The following is a 25,004-nucleotide window of genomic DNA, read 5'->3' as shown; positions in this document are numbered from 1 at the left end:
TGCATTCCAGTTATGTATATATCTTACTCATGCCAATATCAAACTACACATGCAAAGAATCTTGGCGAGTGAGCTGGAGAGACTTACTTCCACATCTGAGAGTTGACATGCTTGTCCATCATGGCGGTTAGCGCACATCGCACTCGGTCCCAACGCCGGTCAAATGAGTAGCAGCCTCTCCCAAACAGTCGACTTCCAAAGGTACAGTACTGGAAATAGAGAGGGAGTGAGTTAGAGCTTATAAAGCCAAGCAACATGCTTGCTTGGGATGCAACCACTGAACTGCGTGTTAGCTACGCCTACTTTTTTCAAAACGCAACATAATTTGGGGGGTCAGGCCAAGCTTTCCTCTGATGTGGCAGTCTAATTGGTGTCTGGCATCCTGACTGGATCAGCCAATTTATGAGTTGGACATCAGAACTTTGATCCAGGTTATTCATAGCATGAGAGAATATTTACAGCAAGCATTACATGTGCAAAATGCCACCCTGATCAAGTGGCGAGTGGCCCAGTGACTGGTTTGAGAATAGAATCCACAAAGCTTGTGTTGACAACAGTGTTATCACAATACCAAAATTTTGACTTTGGCACGATACCAGCCCATTTCTCACAGCTTTGATTCTTAAACGATACCTTCACAAAAAATGAATTAAGAAAAAATCTATCAAATAGCTATTGATAGTAGGGCTGAACAATTAATCGAAATTTTATCGAAATCGCAATATGGCCTCCTGCAATTTTCAAATCGCAGGAGGCGCAATATTTGTTAAAGGCGAAATATGTGTCAAAATACCATTTTAAATTAAATATTGTCGTGCTGCAGAGATGTCCTGGCCTGCACATCATATTCTACAGACTTAAGAAAACATCTTTGTTTGGTACAGATCCCCGCAAAAATCACACCATAATCGTAATCATAAACGTTTTTCAATGAAAATGAGAATAATGATGTAAAAATTATCATTCCCTCTAATATCGCAAATCATATCGCAATTGCAATATCAGTCAAAATATTAGATTTAAAATTAGATATTTTTTCAAAATCGTTCAGCCCTAATTGATAGTTCTTTTGAGGAGGACCAAACTACAAAACATATTTGCTGTTGGCCGTGTTTTACTGAAACAACTTCTATCTAGAGCATGATTTTCTGTAAAATGTAAACAAAACAAGGATGTTTTTGAATGGGAAATTCTTGCAAGATGAAATTTTACATGAAAAAATGGAGCACTGGTTAACCCAGAAGTCTTGTATAGTACCATTTCTCAAATAATGTACCATGGTGTTTATTCACCATGGTACATTATTTGACACTAGTTGACAAATGAATAAAGCATCTCTTCAAGGTTTGGGGATTAGCCTACGTCAAACACTTGACTACTGTGTGTGTAGGCTGAGGATTCATGTGTCATTGGCCAAGGGGATGAATCATTCACTGATGAAATTGCTTTTGGCTCAATATACTGTACATGTGAAGAAATCGGCCCTAAAGATGGTGGGTTCAACTCCATCAAAGTGACACACTAAGGTAAATCTTACAGTCAATATGACAAAAAGGAAAGTTGAAGAACTGAGGAATTGTATACGGTACACTGTGGTCATGTTAGTTGACCAAAGTTGACCTAGTTTCAGGGTGTGTCTGTACTGTCTGTCATCTATGTAACTGACCACTATATGGATCACAGGTGTCTCTCAGTACAGGAAGAGACTAACATCACTGACTTTGTTCATGTTCCTCTCCAATGATGCATCATTAAACATCTGCTAACTGATCAGATTGTCTCTTCCTGTGCTCAGGTATCAATATCACCATACATCAGAATGACCAGTGATGGTAGAGTGGACTTACAGCTGCCGGTCGAGGGTGGTAACCTGAATAGTGACAGTCCAGTTTGTCGGCGTTCTCCTCCCGCTCCTCGTTCTCTCCCTCATCACTGGAGGGTCGCGAAAAGCCATCGGGGGCAGTTGGGGGATGGTGTGGTGACTCGTGGACTACTGCGGGGTCTCCGGGGGTACCCCCACCTCCGTGACTGCTGTTTAGTCTGATGGAAGGAGAAAGGGTGTCAAGAAATTTTCACCTTAATGAAACCACCAAACATTCATTTTTGCAGAAAGAACCAAAGAAAATGTGCTGAATAAATGATCTGTGTGTTTTTTGTAAATCGCCACATTAGGAATTCTGGACTTTTTAGTGATCATTTCTTAGTGATTAAGGCCTTGTCTCTTACACTGCTCAGCCCAAGTGAACACCTAACCTATCATAGACAGTCTATATGCAAGGTAATGCTGCCCTGGGAGAATTATTCATTGCAAAAATGTCCAGCGATCAAATTCTGATGGCCCCCTGCATTAAGGATCATGTTCTATAATGGGGCCAAATCTCATATCTGCCCCACTTCTACTGGGAACAAGAGGCTAGCTTCTATAGGCCAGGCTATTGTCCATAAAGAATAAAGGGAATACAAGAGTGGGCCTCAAGAAACACTTACCGTGGAAGACCAGAGTTGTGAAGTTTGGGCTTGCCAAGCGGCAAAGGCTTAGTGGCATCTGGGGCGGGGCCGTTTCCGTGGGCCACCTGGTGGGGGTCATGGGCAGCGGCAAGGCGGGAGGAGGGGTGGGGGTCCCTGAGAGGGGGGGTCTGCTGGGAATGGGGTGGGTGGAGTTCCCTCTCCCGCTCCCTGGCTCTGCTCTTGTGCTCTGCCAGCAATGTGTCAAAGCGCTTCCTCCGCCCTGGCACCGCCCTCCGCTGGCTTAAGGAATGTGTCTGGTGCCACAGGGGAAAGGTCAAAATTAGGTGTTTGCATAGTTTGTCTGCTTGGTTTCCTGACTTTATTCAGATATGTATATGAATATATAGATACAAATCTCCATAAATGGGTGAGTTTGAGTATTAACAAACTCAAATGAGATAATAAAAGCCCCAACTGATAATGCAGAAAGAGACTGGGTACCTTGCATGTTAGGGATCTTGTGCATGGTTTTCGAGCTGTCATATCCACAACGCCACAGTGGATATCTGGATTGAACTCACGTTCTGAAGGCATAGGAGAGGAGGAAGAGAGAGAGAGAAACTATGTGATTCACAGACACTGACAAATCCGTTGCCCTGTTACCACAACTTGGAGTTCAGCAGACAAGTAAAATATGAGCTTCAGACAAGCAAACCCTGTTACCTTACCATTGCAAGCATAACTTAATAATTTGTACAATGAATCATTTAAAAACACACTAGGGCTGCAACTAACGATTATTTTCATTGTCGATTAATCTGTTGATTATTTTCTTGATTAATCAATTAGTTGTTTGGTCTATAAAATGTCAGAAAATGGTGAAAAATGTCAATCAGTGTTTCCCAAAGCCCAAGAAAATATTCACATTTAAGAAGCTGGAATCAGAGAATTTTGACTTATTTTTCTTAAAAAATTACTCAAACCGATTAATTGATTATCAAAATAGTTGGCGATTAATTTAATAGTTGACAACTAATCAATTAATCGTTGCAGCTCTAAAACACACTGCAATTTACTATGCCTAATGTGACTGGAAATTGTGACAAACTATTCTACTTTTTGGTGGATGTTTATTAATCCACTATTATTGGTGGACCCTTTTGTCTGATGTATTTGGTATTGTAAAGATGGGCAGTGGCACTAGCTGCCCATTTTTTACTGGTTACTGGTAACTTTCTAGGTTAGGAGTGCTAGCTGTGTGTGTGTGTGTGTGTGTGTGTGAAACCAGATGTAATAATGGCAACAGAATTAATAAATTAGACTTGACAACAATAATTGTTGACAACACAAAACTGTAAGACCCTCAGCAGTAGTCTCCCGTCCCGCCCTCCAGCTGACCTGACAGTCTCTTGTAGAGGTGGCGTCTGCTACTGGCACTGCTGCTGCTGTCCTGCTTCTTGTCTGAGAGGACCGAGAGGTGGCCCTTGCCATTGGGAATCTGGCCAGGGGCCAGTAAGGGAGGCTTTGGTATGGAGGGACAGTTAAGGCCTGGCTTTAGGGCTGATGAGGAGGAGGCGGTGACCGTGGTAGTGTTGGAGCTCACAGTGGTGCTAGAGGAGGACGTGGAGGAGGACGAGGACGAGGAGGCGGCAGGGGCAGAGGGGGCCTGCGCCAACTTTGCCGACGGGTCCACCTTCAAATGCATCTTCTCCACCTTGACGGCCGGGGTGAGGCTGCAAGAGAAGGTTACAGAAACAAAGGGGGGTAGCACGGAGGAGGAGGAGGAGGAGGCAGAGTGTTACAATGCATAAAAGAATGAACCAGTCAGAAAACTATGGCAAGAGACAGAGATGTGCACATATGGATGGGGCCGAGAGGAGAATACATTAATCTAATGTGACGCATCATTCATCAAAGACTTGAGTATAACCATCATTTTAAAATAACGGGTTTCAAAATGTATTCCTTTTCTCTGGCAGATCCTGAACACACTTTTAAGTGGGTGGAAAAAACGATTTTGATAAAAAGGACCCCACTTTGCACTTTAGTTCTTTAAGGCGCTGACTTAGTGAGTGAAAGTAGCTCATTTAAATGGTAGGTTGGTGAGTGGGGGAACTTCAGACACAAGTCGACTTCTGAAGACGAGACATGAGGGAATAAGATTAAGAGGGAGAGGATCTGACTCAGGAACAAAAATGACATGCGAGGTGATGTGAACGAGAGCTATTAGAGGGAGAGAGTTCAAAATTCAAAATGCCAATGCATTAGCACAGTTCAGCTTGACTGAGGCTTGTTTATCATAATTACAATATGATCATAATTACGATCATATTTTGTTTATCGTAATTACACTAATTATAATTGTAATTACAATATTAATTTAGCCAGGCGTGGTTTGTGGCACAATCAGGAATTGCTCAACATAATATAATGAAACTGGGTATAGATCAGCGCTGCTCCCTGTATTTTGGCATAGCTGAAAACAATTTAACACATTTTGTACAGTGAAACTCACATCTTGTCTGGCTGCAGCACCCTGAAGGGGGGGAAGTGGGGTCTTCGCTGAATGCTTGGCAGCTTCTCTTTGGCTGGTTTAAGGGGTTTGGAATTGGAGGAGGAGGTGGTGGATGAGGAGGAGACGCTGGATCCAGTGGTGGAGGATCGGCCAAGGATCCCTCCAGTCGAAACTCCAGACCCAGACCCCGAGCCCAACCCAGGCCCGGCCCCAAGCCCACTGCCACTGCTCCTGTTTCGGCCCGGCAGAGGGAAGGGCGAGGTGGAGGTTGGCTTGCTGGCCGAACTGTGTCTTCTCTCTGGAGAGACAGTAGAAAGCCAGGCTAGTGTTTAGAAATATACATTCAACTTTAACAGATTATCAGATTTAAGCCTTCATAAAGCTTTGATAAAACACTACAATAGACTATATGGATAAAAATGGCTATAAAGTAGGCCACAAGTCTAGAGAAAACCAAGATATATGGGAACATAGAAATCTTCCTCCAACAGTAGTTTACCTCAACAACAAATAAGTAGAAAGTATTTGTGATTCATGTCAACTCAGCCTGAAATAGAACCAGCTAACAGGTCAAGAGCTTTATTTCCTGTCTGAGCTTCTGAGTAGAACAGCTACTGTGAGAACTGATAAAAGACAGAATGACACCAGAAAAGGCTGGGACAATACTAAACTATGGAAGTAAAGACAAAAATAGAAGAAAGCAACAAATGCTGGTGAAGGCCAATTGCTCTCATTCAAAACTAAATATCTTTTCCTCTTTGAAAAAAATGAAAATACAGTATGGTTTGCTGCATCAAACAGGTCATTTGCTTGCACCCATAAGTAAGCACAGAAGCTTCAGGGTTTCAAAGGAAGCTCTCATCACTAGCTATTTCAAGTAATGGACAAGAATGAAATAGCATAGTCCAGACAACTTCACTGAAGTTTGCACTATCGTTCTGCCCCAAAGATCATCATTTCTTATGGCACACTTCCGGCAGGAAAAAAAACAAAACCAAGAAACAGAAAAATAAGGCATGCAAGTCCAGGACAACAATTTCACAAACTTAGGCTCAATTGAGAGCATTGTGGGGTTTTTTTTAATTCAGAGGTTACTGTAACTCTGCCGAAGCCTTAAATCTTAGCCAGAGAGCAGCTCCATAGCAGAGATACTGGACCTCCAGGGTCATAGGAGGGTCACACAGACAGACAGACACTCCTGTTGCTCTGACCATAAGTGGAGAGAGAGAGAGAGAGAGAGAGAGAGAGAGAGAGAGAGGGACTCAGGCATCCGCTGATGCACTGAGAGCTGAGGAAAAACAGCCTACTGGAAGTTAACTTGACCCTCTTGTTTTCAACACTCCTCTCTCAACTCTGGCATACCAACAAAAGAGCATAATGTCAAAAATGAGAGCAGGCGAAAAATACCAGAGAACGTTAAAGCGAATGTCAGTGGATACAGCCTCAGGAGCATGAAAATACTGTGAGGGAACAGGTTTTGATAGAAAGCGTCTGAGTCGGTAGCTCAATACCATGGTGAGGTGCAGGCCTGGTTAGCTAACCTTATACTGGGCTAACTCCATGGTGTAGCTGGGACTGGGCTATAGGCCAATGCTCAGTCTCAGCAGGTGAGCTGAAAGCAAGCTTGTTGCTGTTGAAACAGTGGAGGGACTACTAACACACACACAGCTGCCACTCCCCACCCCCCTGGCCCCACACACACTTCTCCACCAAACTGTTTAGCCCTTCCACTGGCCTCCCTTTTCTTGGAGAAAAGTGCTTTCGAGAGCACTGCTTCACACCTGAGGCCTCTCTAGATTCAGCCTACCCATTCATGACACGCTCCAGCTCCCTCCCTCTCTTCCCTCTCTCTCCTTAGAAGCCAAATGCCCCTAAGCCTTTTCTTTCTCTCCCGCCCTGCTCCCCTCTCTTCCCTGCTGTCTTGGCCCGTCCCAGTCATCGTCAACAGCACACCCCGCACGCAAACTCACACCAGGAAGCCCCAGCGTGACACTCCCACAATGCACTGCCAAATGCTGAGAGCAGACAGCCAACTCCAGTGGCCCTGGAAGAGGGATAAAAGAAGAGTAAAGAAAAAAAAAATGTGGGGGGAAAAAAACGACAGAAGGAGTAGGAGGAGCCTTAACATCCTCTTTCACACTGTCAAACAGTTGGCTCAATGCTAAGGGGAATCCCTGGCTAAGGGAGAGAGAAAAGGAGAGAGAGAGAGAAAAAAATGAAAGCGTGTAAATGTGACTGTCTTACAACATGTCCACAAGCACCAGTCTCCAAATGCAGCATGGACTAGGCCTCGCCTATGTGGTCTGTGTGGTATCTTATAACACTAATAATAATTTTGGTCTTACTAGAAAAATAATAAATAAGTTGCTGCTTTAGGCCTCATATATTAATGTTTGGGTTTGTTAATAATGCTCTGCCATCTCTGCCTCTGGCAATTCAACTCAAGGTGCACGATTAAAAAATGTGTGGTCACCAAACCGTGGATGTGTGTGTGTATGCATGCTCAGCCAAGGTAATACGTATGAGCAGAGCCGCGAGGAGACAAGTCTTTGTTTGACAGTTTCATAAATGAATGCATAAAACAGCAGCCGAGCTTGCAGCTTCCCGTTCTACGGTGAGTGTCACCCCTGCTGGGAGCAGCCGCAGCCAAGAAGCACAAACACCTAACGGCAGACAGATGGGCTTAAAGCAACACACTGAAATCATATGGAGACCATCTCGATGGTGCTGAGATCGGTGCCTTTCCCTGTGTTAACGCTGCATGGGGTCTTCCCATAGTGACATCAGAGAGAGAGGGGAGGAAAATCACAGCACATAGAGCACTCCTACTGCACTTGGCTACATATTGTAGCATGGCTTCTCCGATTCCACTCACACTGTAGCCTGTTTCATCTCTGGTGCTTGCAACTCCCATATGGATTACATTACAATTCACTGTTAATTCAGCAGATTGTACAATTTAATCTATACAATAACTCAGTAGCATATAGCATAAAAGAGCGGTGAGTGGTGAAGGGGTATATTCGCATATTAACAAGAGTGTGTACATGTAATATAATGTATCCAACTTATCCAATAACCCATCCAATAATTTCCAACTTATGCATTGATTGAGAGTAACAATTGGCTATGAACTTCAGCTTGAAATCACTGCCAAATGGCTGAGCCAACTGTTTTGGGTACCTGTACTCCATGGATAGGATTGTAAATGGTCTGCATCAGAAAAACACCTTACTGCAGATATACCACAGCCACCTACTGTTATGCTTCCAGTATTGTTCCACTTGATAGGCTCTTAAAAACCCTATGATGTATGTCCACTTCTCATGCGAAAGGACCACGCAAGTATGTAAACTCAATCTGGTGGAGAACTATAGGCTTGTCCAGTTAAGCTTGTATCAAACTAATATCCTTTAGCAGAGTGAGAGGAGTCCTCTCTTAGTGTTGTTGACACAGTAGCAACGACAGTTCCTGCCATGTGTTGTTATACCTCCCTCTTGTGGCTGACCTTGAGAACTGGTATTGCTGTCACACCTCATGAAGTGCACTCTATTGAAAATAATTCTATAAATTAAGCTTAACCTACATTTACAGAAAAACAAATCCAAGATATAGGTTATAAGATCGAGTCCATTCTGAATGTAAATGTTGGGAACAGTCAGGATGGGCCCAAACTTGATACCAAATAGGGTCAAAGATGTCAGAATCTTGTCAGAATCACGGCCACATGAACAGACTTTCAACAATTCATCTGCGCTGAAATTGTTCTGATCCATAAAGACTCCAAACAAACTGAAAACAAACAGGCGTACATGACAGGACATTACAAGTGTCACTGTATCTAACCTGCTGCCGCGCTATCATCTCAAGGAAATGAGCTGGGGAGAGAACAGACAGCTAATTGCTTTCAGTGTTGAATTGGCATTTGAGAGTCTGCGTGAGTTTGACGAGATCCGTGGTGAAGTAATCCCTTGATTCATAGATCTATAATTCATCAATTCTCCTCAGCACTGTTGAAACACGCCAGTTTAACTGCCCACGCAGCCTGAGATGGGAAACCCACGTGCGCACACATACTGTACATGTCCCCCAAGTATTAACGAAACCAGAAATCCGATCTGAGCTTTACGTGGTAAAACAGGACATTACTAGGAAGACTTGGAGAAGTACATCAAATATTAACAGGGGAATTGTAAACACACACGCACACAACTGAGGCTGGGGGTTGAAAAAAAAATTAAAAATTAAAAAATCAAAGGCTGCGCTATTCCACTCTCAGGTTACTGTGTTGAGAAGGAAAAGTGGTGGGGGAATAGGAAGAGGGAGGGACCGTGTAATACGCCAGAGTGTGTTAATGTGTGAAATATCACCACCAACCCACTGAGTGGTGAGCAGGTTTCTTGTAAGGTTCCCAGAGGTGCTGGAAACTGTACGGTAACATCCCACTTGACTGATCTACCGTCTCTACTGTCCGCATACCCCAGCCCTCCCCTCGGGTTAGCTATAAAATTCAAAAACTATTAAACCGAACTCTGCATCAGCTCTCTGGGACAGTGTTTGCATGAATGATGGCTCTGAGTATATGCATGCTTTAAGTCATGCATATGCATGTATGCATGCGTGTGTGAGACTTACCATAGTGTGCTTGGAAGGCCTGGGGCTTGACTACCTGACTGCAGTGGCTGCACATCACCAGGTAGAAGTCGTCCTGCGCAGGACACTGGCCAAATATGGGCATGTCTGTACACAAAGGAAGAATAAACCAGAAAGGGCAGAAGTCAGGGAGAGGCAAATAAACCAGACCTGCGTTCACCTGGTGTCCCAGTCGGGAGCAGACTTCATATCTGCACTGAAATATCATCATCCATTATCGTCTTTTAAATCTCTTCTTAAAACGCACTTTCATAAACTTGCCTTTATGTAATTGCTTTTGACCCTGCTTGCTTTTAACGTTGTGTTATTATGTTTGTTTTAGCTAATTTCTTCAATGTATTTATCTTTCTTTTAATATTTTTTTCCATTACCCAAGCTTCTCATTTTAACTTGTCCATTATGTATGTTCCTTTTCTTGTGTCTGTTTTCTTGTAAAGCACTTTATAAAGTCTGCTTTCAGATAAGTGCTAAATAAATAAAGCTTATTATTCTTCTTATTATTAACAACATCATAAAATAGTGTGATAGCTCAAGCTACGGTGCACAAAATTAATTATTCTAATGTGCATAATAATTTTTTTCTTAGCATACTTTGTTGAGTATTGGAAGAGAACAGAGCAGAACATAACAGAACGGAAACGACACAAGCAGAAAATTTGGTGTTGTACTTTGGTCATACAATTCAGACACCATTGTGCAGCACATACAAGTCAATATCAAATCCATAAGAACATTAAAAATAACAGAAATGTTCACTCAAGGTAACCTGACGAGCCAAATCTGCACATGCAAATACAGATCACTCCGAAGTACTAGTACCTTTTCAGAGTAGAGAACATGAACTAGTGATAAGAACAAAGAAAGGGCCAAGCCAGCAATCCAAAGGTTACCTGCTGTCGCAGAATGAATTTCTATCTCTCCCACTCACACACACCACACACACACACACGGCTGTAGCAGAAAGTGTGGATGATTTGTGATTTCAAATAAAAATAGCTCACATTGAGGAAGATGCCGCATAAGTGCCTTTCACTCTCAGATTTGGTTCTTTAAGATTTGTCCACTACATCTGAGATGTGTGATTATTTGACAATGCAAAGGAAAGAAAAAAAAAATAACTGAGACGTAGAGACAGGTATTGGTACTTTTCACCAACTATCAAGTTGTGAAAGTTGCACCGCAATATGCAAAAAGCTCAAAATCCACTACATTAGTATACTCCTGATCCAGCTATGTTGGTCATGTACATATGAGTCAGGACCCTTCTCTGAAACACCCTCCCTTAAAGTTAGTCCATGCTTCACGCAGAAACAGACGCAGCGGAATGTGCGTGGTCAAAATGATGTAATTGCAGCCAAAACGACTGAAATTTGAAACACAGGCCGCGCTGCAGCACCACCATCCAGGATTGGTTGAACAAAGAAAAAACGGAATTACTAGCCAATTCTGGTGGGGTTCTTTTTAATTTTTGGGTGTGTGGAGAGCTCAATGGAGTTTTCAGGCATGCGGTCGTCATGAGAAGTGCGATAAGCATGAATGCCAAGGTACACGTACGGCAGGTCTGCGGCTCCCGCACGCCAAGCCATCCAAAAAGCATGAACCAAACCTTACTTTCCAAAAGCATCTTCAAGGCAAATCAGAGGGTAGTGCGGCTCCTCACCAGAATGTGATCAAAATTTACCCTGGCGCAGAGAACCAGCAACCACCTAATTAAGGAGGCTAATTAAGAGATTGCCTGGGGCGTTGTGATGAGATGAGTGGAGGAGAGGAGACAAGAGGAGAGAAGTGGAGTTCCTCTCCAATATATACTCCGCCAGGGCCGTCAAGGGTCCTCCAAACATCACTGGTGGAGTCTGGAGGGGATGAGGGCCATTAGCCAAAGCCCATATGAAAGGGCCTACCTGGCGGGTTCTCTCTCTGGGAGGTCATCGGCAGTCTTGTGTGGATGAATTGACAAGCCTGATGCTACTTAATGTGTGTCAAGTGTCTGAAGCCACTCTGCTAAGTGTTTCCTTCAACAGCCGCGGAGTAAAAAGACTTATTTTCACCACTATTGGGGTCTGCCACAGAGAAAGGCAAACGCCTTCATTTAATGGACAAAGGCATTTAAATTATATAGAACATGAGTGGGAAAGCACACTGCTGATGTGCATAGCTGAGGGTTTGACTGCTCTGCATAAGAGAACAAGTGTGGAAACGTGATGTAGAGGGTAACATTCACTGCTTGCCAGTCGCATAAGCCATAAGCTTATGCCATTAAAGCAGCGGTTGGAAGCCGGCCTCAAAGTTCTGGGCAACTTGTGGTTCTACTTGTCTGTTTTCATTTCATTCGCTCTATGACCCCTTCTCCTCTACCACCAGCAAACCCAAATCATAATGAGAGGCAAACATATTTGCTAATTTAATAACTTCTTAAGTGCCCTCAATTTAAACTCAGCCTTCTCCCAATTCCTTCACTGAAATGGGCTAAGAACAGTGGAGTCAAACAGGCCAATGCATTTCCTGGCAAGATCAATAGCAAGGTCAAATGGAACTCATTCCCAAACTGCTGGTGTTGTTCACTGTGGAGTGTTCTCCTAACGGGTTGCTCAACTAAAAAAGCAGCCTGGCCGGATCGCCGCGCCACTCTGCATTCAGTGCACTGGCACTGACTGTACCGCTGAAATGGCCTGACTTGAAAAGTGGTGGAACGCTATTGTGTCGGCCCCATTCTCACTCTCCATTTTCTTCTTGTGTGAGGAGGAGATGAAAAGGATAGAGAGAGAGAGGAAGTCAGTGTAGAGGAGAAAGACACAGAGAACAAGAACGGTGCAAGCCAAGACATAAGCAAGACAGAGAGAACTGAGAGAAAGGAGGAGAGAAACAGAGCAAAGACGCAGGCCTAGGCCTTAGCGAGACAAAGCGAGCATGGAGCAGAGGACCTGTGCTAGAGGAGAAGGAGAAAGAGAGCCTGTGAGCATGAGACGGAATAAGAGAATGAGAGTCCAGTTAATTTCAGCGTCCTCATCCATGGCAGTGATGAATGATCTAGGTGGAGTGGTAGCAGCTCCGGCTGCCTCTCAGCAGCACACAGGCTGGCTGTACACACACACACACACACACACACACAGGCCAGCAGAATCTGACCTGCGGCTGACATTGGCACTACATTTCCCAGCTACTCTAACTTTGAATTCATCAGTCACTAATCTAATTTTTTACATTGAGCTCTGAGGGTGGTGCATGTCTGCGTCATACGTGTGCAGTTACACCAAGGGAGGTATCTGGTGGTGAGTCATGGCAGAATTGTTGTCATCCACTTGTAATACCCCCACTACACACTCACTCACACATACTCACAGACTGTGTGACTCTGCTATGAACACATGCTCCTGCCACGAGGACCACACATGAGTTGATCAACGCAGTGACACAGACGATAGTCATAGAAAGAAGCTGCTATGCGATAGAGAGAGACAGAGATGTTTTGAGCCAGTTGTACGTCGAGTGATGTAATAGCCTTGAATTTAAAGTGACCGATCTGTCTCTCGGTCTTCCACTTCTTGACCTAGCAAGACAATAATCCTGGCTGTTTTAAAACAGCATTTCCTCAGCATGACAACATCTATTTAGGTCAGTCACCACCTCAATGTAGGGAAATAGTGTATGTAGCCTACCAGTATATTTCACACTGACAACATTTCTCACTCAAGTAAACTAATTATTTACTTGTTAGTACAAAAGAAAAATGTCTTACATGTTGAATATCACAATATTTTACTAATTTTCTGTTCTGTTCCATGCTATAACAGCCACAAGTACGCCAATATGAAAGGTCTTTTTTCTTGTCATTGAGAACTCTAGGACACCAATTATTTGCTACTGAAATTGTGCAATGGTCTCGCGGTATGCACACAGGCCACATTGTTGGCCAATGCAAATGCTACGCTAGATAAGTGCCTGCAGTGTAACCCTTTCCTTTACAGCAGCACGTGGAAAGAGAGAAAAAATTGGAAGAAAGCTGAACACACACTGATGACATCACAGGTGTGGGCCAAGATCATGTGACCTGAGCAAAATGTGCCTAATGTGTTCCTTTGTATCCCTTCTGCTTGCTTTATTGTTAGTCCTCACTTGGATTAAACTTCTGACTGACACCCAATTCTTCAAATGCCTTATCAGACAGGTTGAATGAGAAACAGACAAAGAAATATTTTCAATCCACACATCTATGGGAAATTGCAGTAGTATTTTTAAATGTGAAACAGTCTTCATCTGCCTCTGAAAAATGGATACATTTGACACCAAATAAGGCTTTCTATGTATGTATGTCAACAATTAAGAGCTTCTCAACTGTGAGATACCTATCAACTGCTGAAACACTTATACTCACTTTGTTGTTGCTATGTACACAATAATTACAGTTTTGCTGTTGAGTGTTTGAAGATGAGCCACATGGAAACTAAAGCCTTCGCTTGATTAGTGTCAGATTGTAGAACAGCACATAGGTTGGAGAATAAAATGTTGGGTCCTTTCAGTCCTCAGTCCTTGAGCAAGACATTGAAACCCTCCCTGCTAACTGACTGCAAGTCGCTTTGGATAAGAGTGTTAGCTAAATGCCTAAAATGTTAAATTTAAATATACTACCCTTGTGGACATCCACATTTAAAGATGCCTCCCTGCTGACTGCGTGTGATTGTACATTACACCATCTAGGCTTCAAACTTCATTCACTGTTGAAGTGTAGTAGCAGAATTCATTCATCATTCATTCATCTAATCCTGTGTGTAGTGAACTGGATTGTCGTCAACTCTTCCTGATGTTGACTGTCAATCACTTTGTTCTCATGTCACCTTAGAGCTTGGTAGGCCCTATGAGCCTGAAAATCAGAGCAAGATTGTTGACTGGTCATCAAGCAAGGTGCTGTTTCGTTGTTACAACAGCTTAGCTTTGTGGGGAAGTACATTCTAAATCCAAGTCTGCCTGGGTAAGGTAAGAATACATCAGTGAGGCATTTCCAAAAATAAGAAATGCAGTATAAACTACTCTGGAGCTTCCTTTCCTCGGCTCAGAAGCTGAGTGCTACGTGGTTCTGACATTGTGGGTTGGGATTCAGCTTATCACCTATGTCGAATGATGTCCTCTTTATTCATGACATCATGACTGTCCGGCTTCCCGTTACTGTCCACTACAGCATGAATAAATAATGATCTTCAAAACACCAGTAGCTGGACCTAACTTCTGTTTTAACTTTAAGGGGAAAAGGCTGGAATAATCCATACATTTAACATGCCATTTCATTATAGCTTGGAGCAGGGCAATAATCGATCTGTCACATTGTTACCAATGCATGCCAGCTAGTTTTGCTCTTCCTCAGTGATGGTAGAATTTCTACAGTGTTTAAATTTGAGTTACATGATGAAGCCTACATGATTTAAAGTGGAGTGCAAAACATACATGTGCACACAGGCACGCTGGTTAGCAAATAAGTAATAGACGTTCAAAAGGTTATCTTAACTTTGAACATTTTACCTTTTTAGCTGCAGTTGTTGAAATATCTGTTGAAAAACATCACTGTTGAGGATATTTTATGCTCAGGCAACAGGGAAGGAATGTGAGAACTGGAAATGCCATAACTTGACCTCATCTCATTCTAGGAGAGCTATGATGAAGACTTAAAATCACAATCTGCATTTCCCTAGTAATATTTCCAACATGAATTACCTTCTAAAGGTAACATAAACCCTTGATGTTCTCTAAGGTAGGGGGAGACACATGGAATATGGTGGAAGAGGTTTCATATTTAAAATGGTAGAAATGAGGATGCTGTCAACAACACCTTAAAATTGGAACTGAACAGAAGGCCAATCACATAAAACACCATTAAATGCATACTGCAAACAGAGTATGACAATGTTATTACTACATTTGGGCCTACACTCAACTAGAGCAAGTCTAAGTTGCTGTTACTCGTGAAGTTGTTTTAGTGATAGATGAGAATGTCAACTAACAAATAAATAATAGACAAATGTTTCATTGATTGTGTCCCCTTGTCAAGTCAATTCAGGATGCGCTTGATTTACAGTGATCTTAGATTCTGGCCGACCGACGCATGTGAAGTGTGTGGATCCGGGGTGTGTGTGTGTGTGTGTGTGTGTGTGTGTGCAAACCCCCCCAGAACCAAAATACACCTTTGGCCAGAAAGAAAAAAACACTCACCTTCTCTGCACAAACGCATGGCTTCTCGATTTTTCCCGAAGTCTTTGAAACTTTCCTCCGATTCAGCACCTGAAAATGAGGCGATCCGACACACACAGACAAATAAATAGTTGCACTTGCTTGCCTGCCCGTGCTGTTGCTACCAGTAGCGTTTCTTCATATTCCCCCAAAAACTGCATGCAATCGGCCAAAAAAAAGACTGGCAACTGTCGCGCTATACCTCGCTTCTACACGCACATTCGGGACGCTGGGGCACTCACCGTCGTTGCCGTGGAGTTTGGCGGCGTCGACCCAGTTGCTCCAAGGCTGTCCCAGCATTATTTCTGGACTAGGCAGGGATCTCCGCTCCGCAACAGTCGCCATTGCTGTGGAGCCTTCTCCCCGCTGGATCTGCTGCTGCTTCAGCTGCTGCCTGGCCGCTCGGCGCTGCTCCCCCCTGACGTCATCCTCGGCCCTTTCCGACATTCTTTCCGCTACAATGTAACAAAACAGGAGTCAGCCGTTGGTCGCGCTCGGGATAGGACGACTTCTTCATTGATTGACACGGGCAAACGCATGTTGTCCCCCCCCCCCCTTCATAAAAAAACCCCCAAACCATCTCGATGTGTGGCCACTTGACAGGCAACAAGTACAGACACTGTAAATGACTTACAGTATATCGAATTAATTATCAGTTTATTTGAAGGTGATCTCAGCTCTCTGGCTGCCTAGTTGATTAGCTGCTTTCATCTCCTCTATACAGGTTTGTTTGGGTACTTGGCTTGCTGGTTGACGTTAGCAAACATAGCTTATAATATATACATACATAGAAACACTGCTTATACAAACAATGTGCTGTATTATAAAATGTAGTAGGTGTGTGTTATCTTACGATAGGTATATAGCGATACATAACTAGTAGCCCTTGAACTCGGAATTAAGTTGATGTTATGTAATGTAAAAAAAAAAAAAAAAAAAGAAGATAATTGTGAGAGTGAAAATTCGCAGCCAACATGCGAAACTTGGTAGTTTAAATTAAATTTTCACTATAATAGAACTTGTACTTCCCTTTATTATTTAGATCCTGCTCAGTAAATAAAGACTTGATTTGGGGGTCTTCTGGAGTGAAGGGTCTCTAACTCCTTTGGACTGATGTGATTTTGCCTCTTGATGACCACAGCACTAAAAAAGGGACTGACTGTGTCAATGTAAGCTTACTAACAGTGCAGTGTTGCTGTGGCAGAGTGACAGTGTCGGCTGCCCCATGCTTATGTATTCTGAACAATCATAGATATTGAGATGATACTTGATCACTCACTTCCCACATGCATACGTATTTCCACACCGAGAATCGTTCAAAATAAAAAATCTAGGTTATTCTCATCAGCCGTGAGTACACAGTTATAACTCTACAGGCCTACAAACTCAAGACTCACATTTTCTCACTATTTTACAATCCGCTAAAAAAAAAGTTGTTTGCCATGTCTTAAGGCCTTTGGATGGATGTGCATTACACCAAACAAATGTTCATATTTACTGAGTAGACTTCCAATTAGTGGTTGTGTAATACCATTGCAAGTGTAGTAAGTATGTTCTGTCTGTGGGCATTTATTTTTGTAAATCCTCACACATCAGGATACACTAGAAACATATTTACAGCTCAGCTGATTTAGTATTTATGGAAGTTGTATCAGTGCTTCTGACCCATTGTCAATCCAAATGTATCATACTGTATAGCTCATGTTATTGCTTATGGGACAGAATGTCTACAGTAGACTCATAGTAGCCTAATGAATGGGATATGTCTGAACTAGACCTACTCCTATAAGGAAAAACTTTTCACATGTGCAAATCCACTGTTGTGTAACATCCATGTACTCTTCACTTTCACTTTCAAAATGAGATTTTGTTTGTGAATTAGCAGTGATCAACCTGCCAAAAGCTCTCTATACTGTAGGCTAGAGAAACACGAATATCAGGAGTCTAAGTCAGCTCTTCCTTGCCAAAGACATACAATACAGTAGCAAGAAGTGCAGATTCCTGCTGAGAGGAGGTAAACTGAATAGGTTCAAGCATGTAGGCCTATTTCAATGAAAAATAGATAATTTAGTTGGAAATATGAATTGCTTGACATTGAAAAAAATATATACACAATAATACATTGATTGACCTGAATTTCTCTAGTCTCCAGTCATACCTTTATCCAGTACTGTGTATTTCACTTTATATGAATGGTTACATGGAATCAACCGCTTCATCGTTGATTCATTCTTTTCTATCTAGAATTGCCTTAAACTCCAAAGACACACCGATCAGTTTGACAGCATTATAGAACCAGTTTAGACAGTCTTCTAAATTGTTTTTCTGATATCAAATGTTAGATGTCTGTAAACTCTCCTGATAAATGGCAACCAAGTGTATTTTTTTCCTGTTTGGCTCCCACCCTGCAAGAGCCCAGAGTGAAAATGACCTTGGTCCTCTGTTGCTAACTTCAAATGTACAGTTAGGAACCTTGGCTTTGTCTTTAACCCTACACTAAATTTAGACACACAAGTTAATAAGTGTGTCCTGCCCTGCTTTCTTCAATTAACAGCCAAAATGAAGACTTTTGTTTCAGTGTCAGACCCGGAAAAATGATCTATGCTTTTATTTCCTCTAGTTTTAATTATTACAACCCCATGTGCACACGCCTCAGTCAGAAATCGATCCATCGCCTCCAACTTGTTCAAAATGCAGCAGGGAGACTTTTAACCTCAACCAGGAAACTTGATCCCATCACCTCAGTTTTAGCCTGTTTACACTGGCTGCCGGTCTGTTTTAGAGGTGATTTTGAGACTTCAGTAATTACAAACGGTTGTTCAGTCTTTCCTCTATCAATTGACAAATTTCTATAAAATTAGATCATTTCTTTCCACAACTGACCTGGAGAAAAGTGATCCATGCCTTCACCTCACCTCACACTGACTACTGTAAGTCCCTGTATGGCCTTGCTCCAGCATGTATTTCAGAGCTGTTATCTCCTTATGCACGGAAGTGTTGTTTTAAATCGGCAGACAAAACTCTTTTGACTGCTCTAAAGGCCAGATTAAAGACTAAAGGTGATCAAGCATAAAGGGCCCCTAAACTTTGGAAAAATCTGCTTTTAAGAGCCAACTGCAAACTCGATTTGTTGTTTCATTTTACATCCGGCTGCTTTTTGTAACTTTCCCAGTATAAGTCTTATATGTGCATGTGTTTGTTTTCATTCTGTGAAGCACTTTGTACTTTGCATGAGAAAAGTGCCGCAGACTATATCATCATCCTTTTAACCTCATATGAATCAAGAGCACTCCCTCTTATCCTCAGTCTCTCAGCTCATGTTTACAGATTTTTCTTTATGTAATTGTTTAAGGAATAATTTTTCTATTGTTATTTTTGCTGCTATTATTGTTAATCTATATTCATTGGCGTTCTTTTCAAGGCATTTATGCATCTCTAGTTATTGTTCATGTCCCCTGTCATTGATTGTTTTTAATGTATTTATATATATTTACTTTTCTGTCTGTTGGTGTTCTGTCTCTTGGTACGTTTGCTTTTGAAATATGCCATACAAATAAAGTTTGTATTATGTTCAGAAACCAATGTGTTGGTCATATGTGGGTAAAGTGGCACTTCAAGTGTCATACTCTGAAGGGATTTAAAATGTCACTTCTACAGTGAATAGGTGGTGCACACAATAGTGCAACATGTTAAATGTTCAGCAGTGTTTCCCACACATACATTTATTTGTTGTGGTGGCCAACCGCAACATCTGACAGGCCCACCACAAATAGATTTCCCAAACTGACACAAACATCAACAGCATTTTTTGTGATGCATGTACACAGCCTTTTTTGCACTATCTTACCCCACCACAAATGACATGAGAACTAGTGGCGTTGGAGTTGGTTGTTAGCAGGCTAGCCATATCTTTCTTTCTAGTACTTGTCCATAACCTACATTAGAATACCATTGCATTTACAACATAGTGAGCCCTTGAAATTAGTCTATCTGTGATGAGTAGCAATCACTTTTGGTCTGGGGTGTGACCATAAGCGAGGTAGGTCTAAGAGATACTATGCACAGGATTTCCCCAATGATATATCAGTGATAGCGTGATGGCCAATTATTAACAAATAAAACACAACCTCCATTTTTATAAACAGTATGACCAATGAGCAGCTTTGGCTTTCATTTGAGAAGATCAATAAGTTTTTTAATTCTACCCATGGCATGTAGACTCAGGGATGTGTGATTACACCAGAAACTAAGTTAAAGGAAAACTCCACCCTAAAACAATTTAACACTGTTAAGAAAACTGCTATTGGTGGTGTACCATGCATTTCTGGAGATTGGTGGTGTACCATGCATTTCTGGAGATTACATGACGCTAGGGCTGGGCGATATGGACCAAAAATCATATCTCGGGATTTTTAGGCTGACACGATATATATCTTGGTATTTTCTACGAAGTAGGCTAAATGTTCAGTTGTAAGTCAAAGCCACATGTGAGATGTCACAAGCACTTTTATTAAAACAAGACTGTGATCAAAATAAAATGCAAAGACAGGGTTTCCTTCCCTGTTTTAGAACAGTCTGGTAAGTTCAGAAAATGACATCACTTTACTGTAATGCAGCCTTTAAAACCAGGAAAAGACAACACTTATGCCATATCACGATATTACGATATCCAAAATCTAAGATGATATCTAGTCTCATATCATGATATCGATATAATATTGATATATTGCCCAGCCCTACATGATGCCAAGTTGAGATGTTTCCAGCGCAGCTACAATGAAGTTTAATAGAAGCATTTTCAGTGATCTAAAACATCAATGGTAAACGTCAGGTTTTGGTGTCAGTCGCTCAGAATCAAAGAGCGAGGGCTTCTTTCTAGAGCCGCCATTTAGCACTGATGTTCAACAATCATACAGGGAGAAATCCATCATAGAAGAGATACTGATTTATCCACTGACAGTAGCCTCAATGGACCAGAATACAATGCAGCCACAAGACATGTTGTGTTTTGAGAAAGGGGTGCGACTCTCAACTGGAAAAACTCTCACTCCGCTATGACTATTGATCTTTCTACCTACATGTACAACCCACAGCTGAATGGAACAAGTTCAGGCTGTTCTCTGGGGGTTGCCAAAAGTAATTCTGAGAAATGTAGGAAATCACTAACTGAGGTAGAAGTAGACAAGGCAGGCTATGGGGAAAGTGGGCACACCAAAAAAGTAAATTACAACACTTTGTCACAAAATAACTCCTGGGATGCACTGAACATCACAGACTGATGATATACAGTATAACAGTGTAAGGGTGGATTTTACCTTTAGCTTTTACTAGACATTAGTTTATTTTAAAGCAATATTCTAATAAATTTTAAAATGGGGGTTATTCGTCACTTGACCGCCATGAAAACCAGAATATAAACTAAGCACCAAGATCGGACGCAGCGGGGACGAGTTTGTAGCGTTCAGACTTTTACTTCACATTCATTTAAATGAGGCCACAAACAAAACCTGAAAACTGACATTTAACACGTTCGTGAACATATTCAACAACAGATCCCACTACTGTTATTTTCAATGGACCTTTGGTCCGGCGTTTTAGAACATAATTTCGCCATACAGCATTTTTATTGGGAAAAGAGAACATAGTGGAAGGATACCATTTAGGAGAGATAGTTCCTGTTTGGGAGACCGGATCTACTTACATTTTTAAATACTAATTTTAGTGTAAACCAAGAATAGAAATGCAAAATGAGGATGGACCAGTTACTGCTTTATTGACTTAAAAGCAGGATATGTTGTTGAATCTGTTCACAAACGTGTTTTCAGCAGTTTTCAGGAATTTTCATGGCCTCATACAAACGCTACAAACCCGTCCCAGCTGCATCTGCTATTGGTAATTAGTTTATATTCTGGTTTTCATGGCCGTCAAGTGCCGAATAACCCCCATGTTAAAACTAAGTGGAATATTGCTTTAAAGCTAAATTTCAATTTGGTATAACATTGTAATCTTCCAGCACACTCACCTCAATGTGACTACATGAACAGTCAGCATCTGACAGTAATCGCTAGTGGAATCTATATTAACAACTAGTGTTTTGTTTTTTTATCCCTTACTTTCTTTACTGATAAGTGCAAACAGGCAAAATTGCCCCTTGAGAAAGAGGAAACAACAAAAAAATTGCATTTTCTCAGTCACCCGCATAGTGAGTAGTACTTAAATACCTTACCTTGTCAAATGTGAAAAAAGGAACTCAGTTTTAACTCAGTCAGCCGATCCTCATTAGTTTGGGTGATCACTGGCTGCCACACAAGTTGGAGAGGAAATCTGGACACACGCACACACAGACACAGATTGAGGGGAGATGAGCCAGTATCAGGTTCTTTGTTTTCCTGTGTCTTGATAGAGTTAATCAGTGGTTAGGGAATTACAGGGTGGTCTGTCTGGAAGGTAACACCGCCTTCCCTGAGCCTTCTCATGGAGGATCTGGCACTCTGCTTGCTACTTGTGGAGTTCCTCACCACTACACAGTAATCCAATCCAATAAGCACTATCCCTGGTTAACCACTCTCTCCAGCCCCGCAGTAATCCCTTTTAAAGACTGGGAGGGGGGGCAGCAACAACAACAGTTCAATCAGTTACCCTTTTCACAATTATTCTTTGGTGTCTTAACAGATACAAGATATATATTCAGAGAAGTAGCCAATGACTTGATTAAGCACACCACACAGCCTGCTGTAAATTACACTCTGGAGTATGGATGATTGCTGTGTATGAATTAGGACAACTTACTTTTTAGTTTTGTGTATATTTGAATGGTAATACTTCAAAAATGTATTTGTCAAATAATTTGTAACTTAGGCCTAAAATGTTGCTGTACCCCATTACAGATAGCCCAGGCCCAAATTTAGTCAAGTTCAAATTCAGCTGCATTTCCAAAGTTCTTACATTTTTGGACTTGGTAACACATCTTATTATACTGAGAGTGAACGGATTGTTTATAATAGGTTAGCCCACAGCCTTGGGGAATGCACATGCCATTATGCCATAAAGACAGGGCGTCCTGAAGCCCAAGAGACTGGTATGTAGAGGAATTCCCTCTATAGGTGTTGGTATGAGGACTAAATCAGTTACAGCCAATAAATCCATTGCCATGACATAGACTTATAGAAGACACTTCATAAATTTCATAAAACAGTCTAATAATTTATCCTAACATTTTTTTCACAACAACTCTGTGATTTCACATAATTTATATATATGTGCCTCAAATTCACACCTAATCCGAAACCACAGCAGCTCAAGTACTGGCCCATAATGTTTGACAAGCAAAATACTACAGCCTCATCTTCACAGTTTAACTTATGTACACAGAAAACTCGGGTTGAACCCCAGACTTCGGACTATCCCTCACAGATTTTGCTGTGGTTATTTTTTTTCCTTGTATGTCCATGAAGAAAGTAAGTGACAGGATCAGAAGATACAATGAGACCTACACTACACACTCAATTGAATGTTCAGGACTATTTCAAATAAAAATAATGGATAAATGATTTGAAGCATATTAGGATATGCAAATAAATCTACAGGTAAAATACACCACTGTAATAGGCTATTCCTTGATAAAGCAAAATAAAGCATTTTTGAGTTACACACTTGCTGTATGTTCTATCTAAGCATGTCAATTTGGTTTTGAATTGTAAAAAAAACAAAAAAAAGATCCTTTACAGTTTACAAATTACAGACTTGGATAAAGAAAGACCACCTTGAAAAGTGCGCAAGAGCCCTTATGGACTTGCTAATGTTGCTATGGATGGATCTTAGAAGGAATACAACTCCAAGGACTCATATATTCCTGAATATTTAAGAAGTAGGCTAGTCACCCATCTACAGGCAGAGTGAAAAATAAGCACCACCCAGCAGCCAAATATTGATACAGGTGTCAGGTAAGGCCATATCACCCACTGTGGCAGGTAATCAACTGGAGGTAGTATTCTGTTCTAAAATCTAGTTGGCGGGTAAGATATTTAAAGTATGTAATTAATTATGGGATGTACCACCCACTATGCCTGCCTGTCCTGGTTCTGCCCTGGTGTTGACATTCTAGGTCTGAATATTATAGCCGTACATAAAAATAAGTCAGAATATCAAGATGACCTAGTTTTACAAGCAGAAGCATGTATTACAAAACTAACCCTGATCTTCACAGGATGGCTAGGATTCTTGGTGAATGGCAGCTCTTCTATAGTCTTGCAGGCTTGGCTTTCATTTCATTAGTGAGACACACTATACCAAACCACCTCTATATATGGAAAACATAATGCCAAACCAAATAGCAGCCAGAACAGACATTATAGCCAAAACCCACAACATTGCTCTGTTTAGCAACTCTGCTTTTAACAACCATAGATCTGTGCTGATCTTGCAATATGCATATATTCAGTCAGTATTCATTATTTAGCCTACATTATATTCCAGTTTGTGTTTGGTCAAATGTGTCATGAAAAGAAAAGCATGTGGTGAACTCCTTGATGCACGATATGGCATTTCTATAGCAGTTACTTATTTTGTGTATGTTAGAGTTTGACACCAAATGCACAACTTGACAGGTCAGCTGAATTAGCTAGCTAGCTAACATTAGCCGACAGAGCAGCACCAGAAGCAGTTTTATGGGCTAGCATTGCTGCAACCTATACAACGTGCTAACGTAAAGCAGATAATTAAACATTTTGGGCAATGCTGAAACATAAAGTAAATAATATGAATGTTTGAATTATACTTTATCCATTAGGAAATATGCCATGAAAATAGGCTCCTTCTAGTGCGGTTAAAATGTTGCTGGGTCTGTGACTAGTTACTACTTCAGAGGAGTGGCTAAATTAGCTTGCTAGCTCAAGCTTCTGGCCAGCCATGACTAGCGTTAGCGATGAAGCTGGCAAAAGCCTGGCAGCACGGCAGAAGTCATTAACAGTCGTCATGGATTAACAACAACTTGACTCTTACCAAGGCTCTGGACGCTGTAGATGCAAACGTGACACCAGACAGGTACAAATCTGCTGGATGTGGTGGGCAAAGAAGAAAGAAGATCGTGAAAAAGAGCGAATGCAGCGCTCAGTGGCTGTGGAGGTCTTCACCTGGTGCTTCCATGTCTGTTTACCAGACTGCATTCTGGGAC

General features: G+C 41.7%; 1 protein-coding gene across 1 annotated transcript in view; it reads right to left on the bottom strand.

Annotated features, from left to right (window-relative positions):
• LOC139659055 (ataxin-7) overlaps positions 1-24,970 on the bottom strand; it is a 31,947-nt gene extending 6,977 nt beyond the window's left edge. Inside the window, exons 1-11 of the mRNA XM_071537270.1 lie at positions 24,833-24,970; positions 22,059-22,156; positions 16,075-16,287; positions 15,815-15,883; positions 9,599-9,703; positions 4,964-5,261; positions 3,847-4,181; positions 2,950-3,032; positions 2,488-2,762; positions 1,848-2,040; positions 88-209 (exon numbers count right to left, since the gene is read on the bottom strand). Coding sequence (XP_071393371.1) covers positions 88-209; positions 1,848-2,040; positions 2,488-2,762; positions 2,950-3,032; positions 3,847-4,181; positions 4,964-5,261; positions 9,599-9,703; positions 15,815-15,883; positions 16,075-16,279 — 1,685 coding nt within the window. The 5' untranslated portion in view covers positions 16,280-16,287; positions 22,059-22,156; positions 24,833-24,970. The remainder of the gene's footprint in view (positions 1-87; positions 210-1,847; positions 2,041-2,487; positions 2,763-2,949; positions 3,033-3,846; positions 4,182-4,963; positions 5,262-9,598; positions 9,704-15,814; positions 15,884-16,074; positions 16,288-22,058; positions 22,157-24,832) is intronic.
• Positions 24,971-25,004: the final 34 nt, after the last annotated feature.

Source organism: Centroberyx affinis, unplaced genomic scaffold (assembly GCF_046629955.1).
Source record: "Centroberyx affinis isolate AG114_WGS23_722 - 3 ecotype Tasmania unplaced genomic scaffold, CSIRO-AGI_Caff_v1 ptg003003l_1, whole genome shotgun sequence".
NCBI classification, from domain to species: Eukaryota; Metazoa; Chordata; class Actinopteri; order Beryciformes; family Berycidae; genus Centroberyx; species Centroberyx affinis.
The sequence above is the reverse complement of the archived record's forward strand: the minus strand, read 5'-3'. Positions and strand labels throughout refer to the sequence as shown.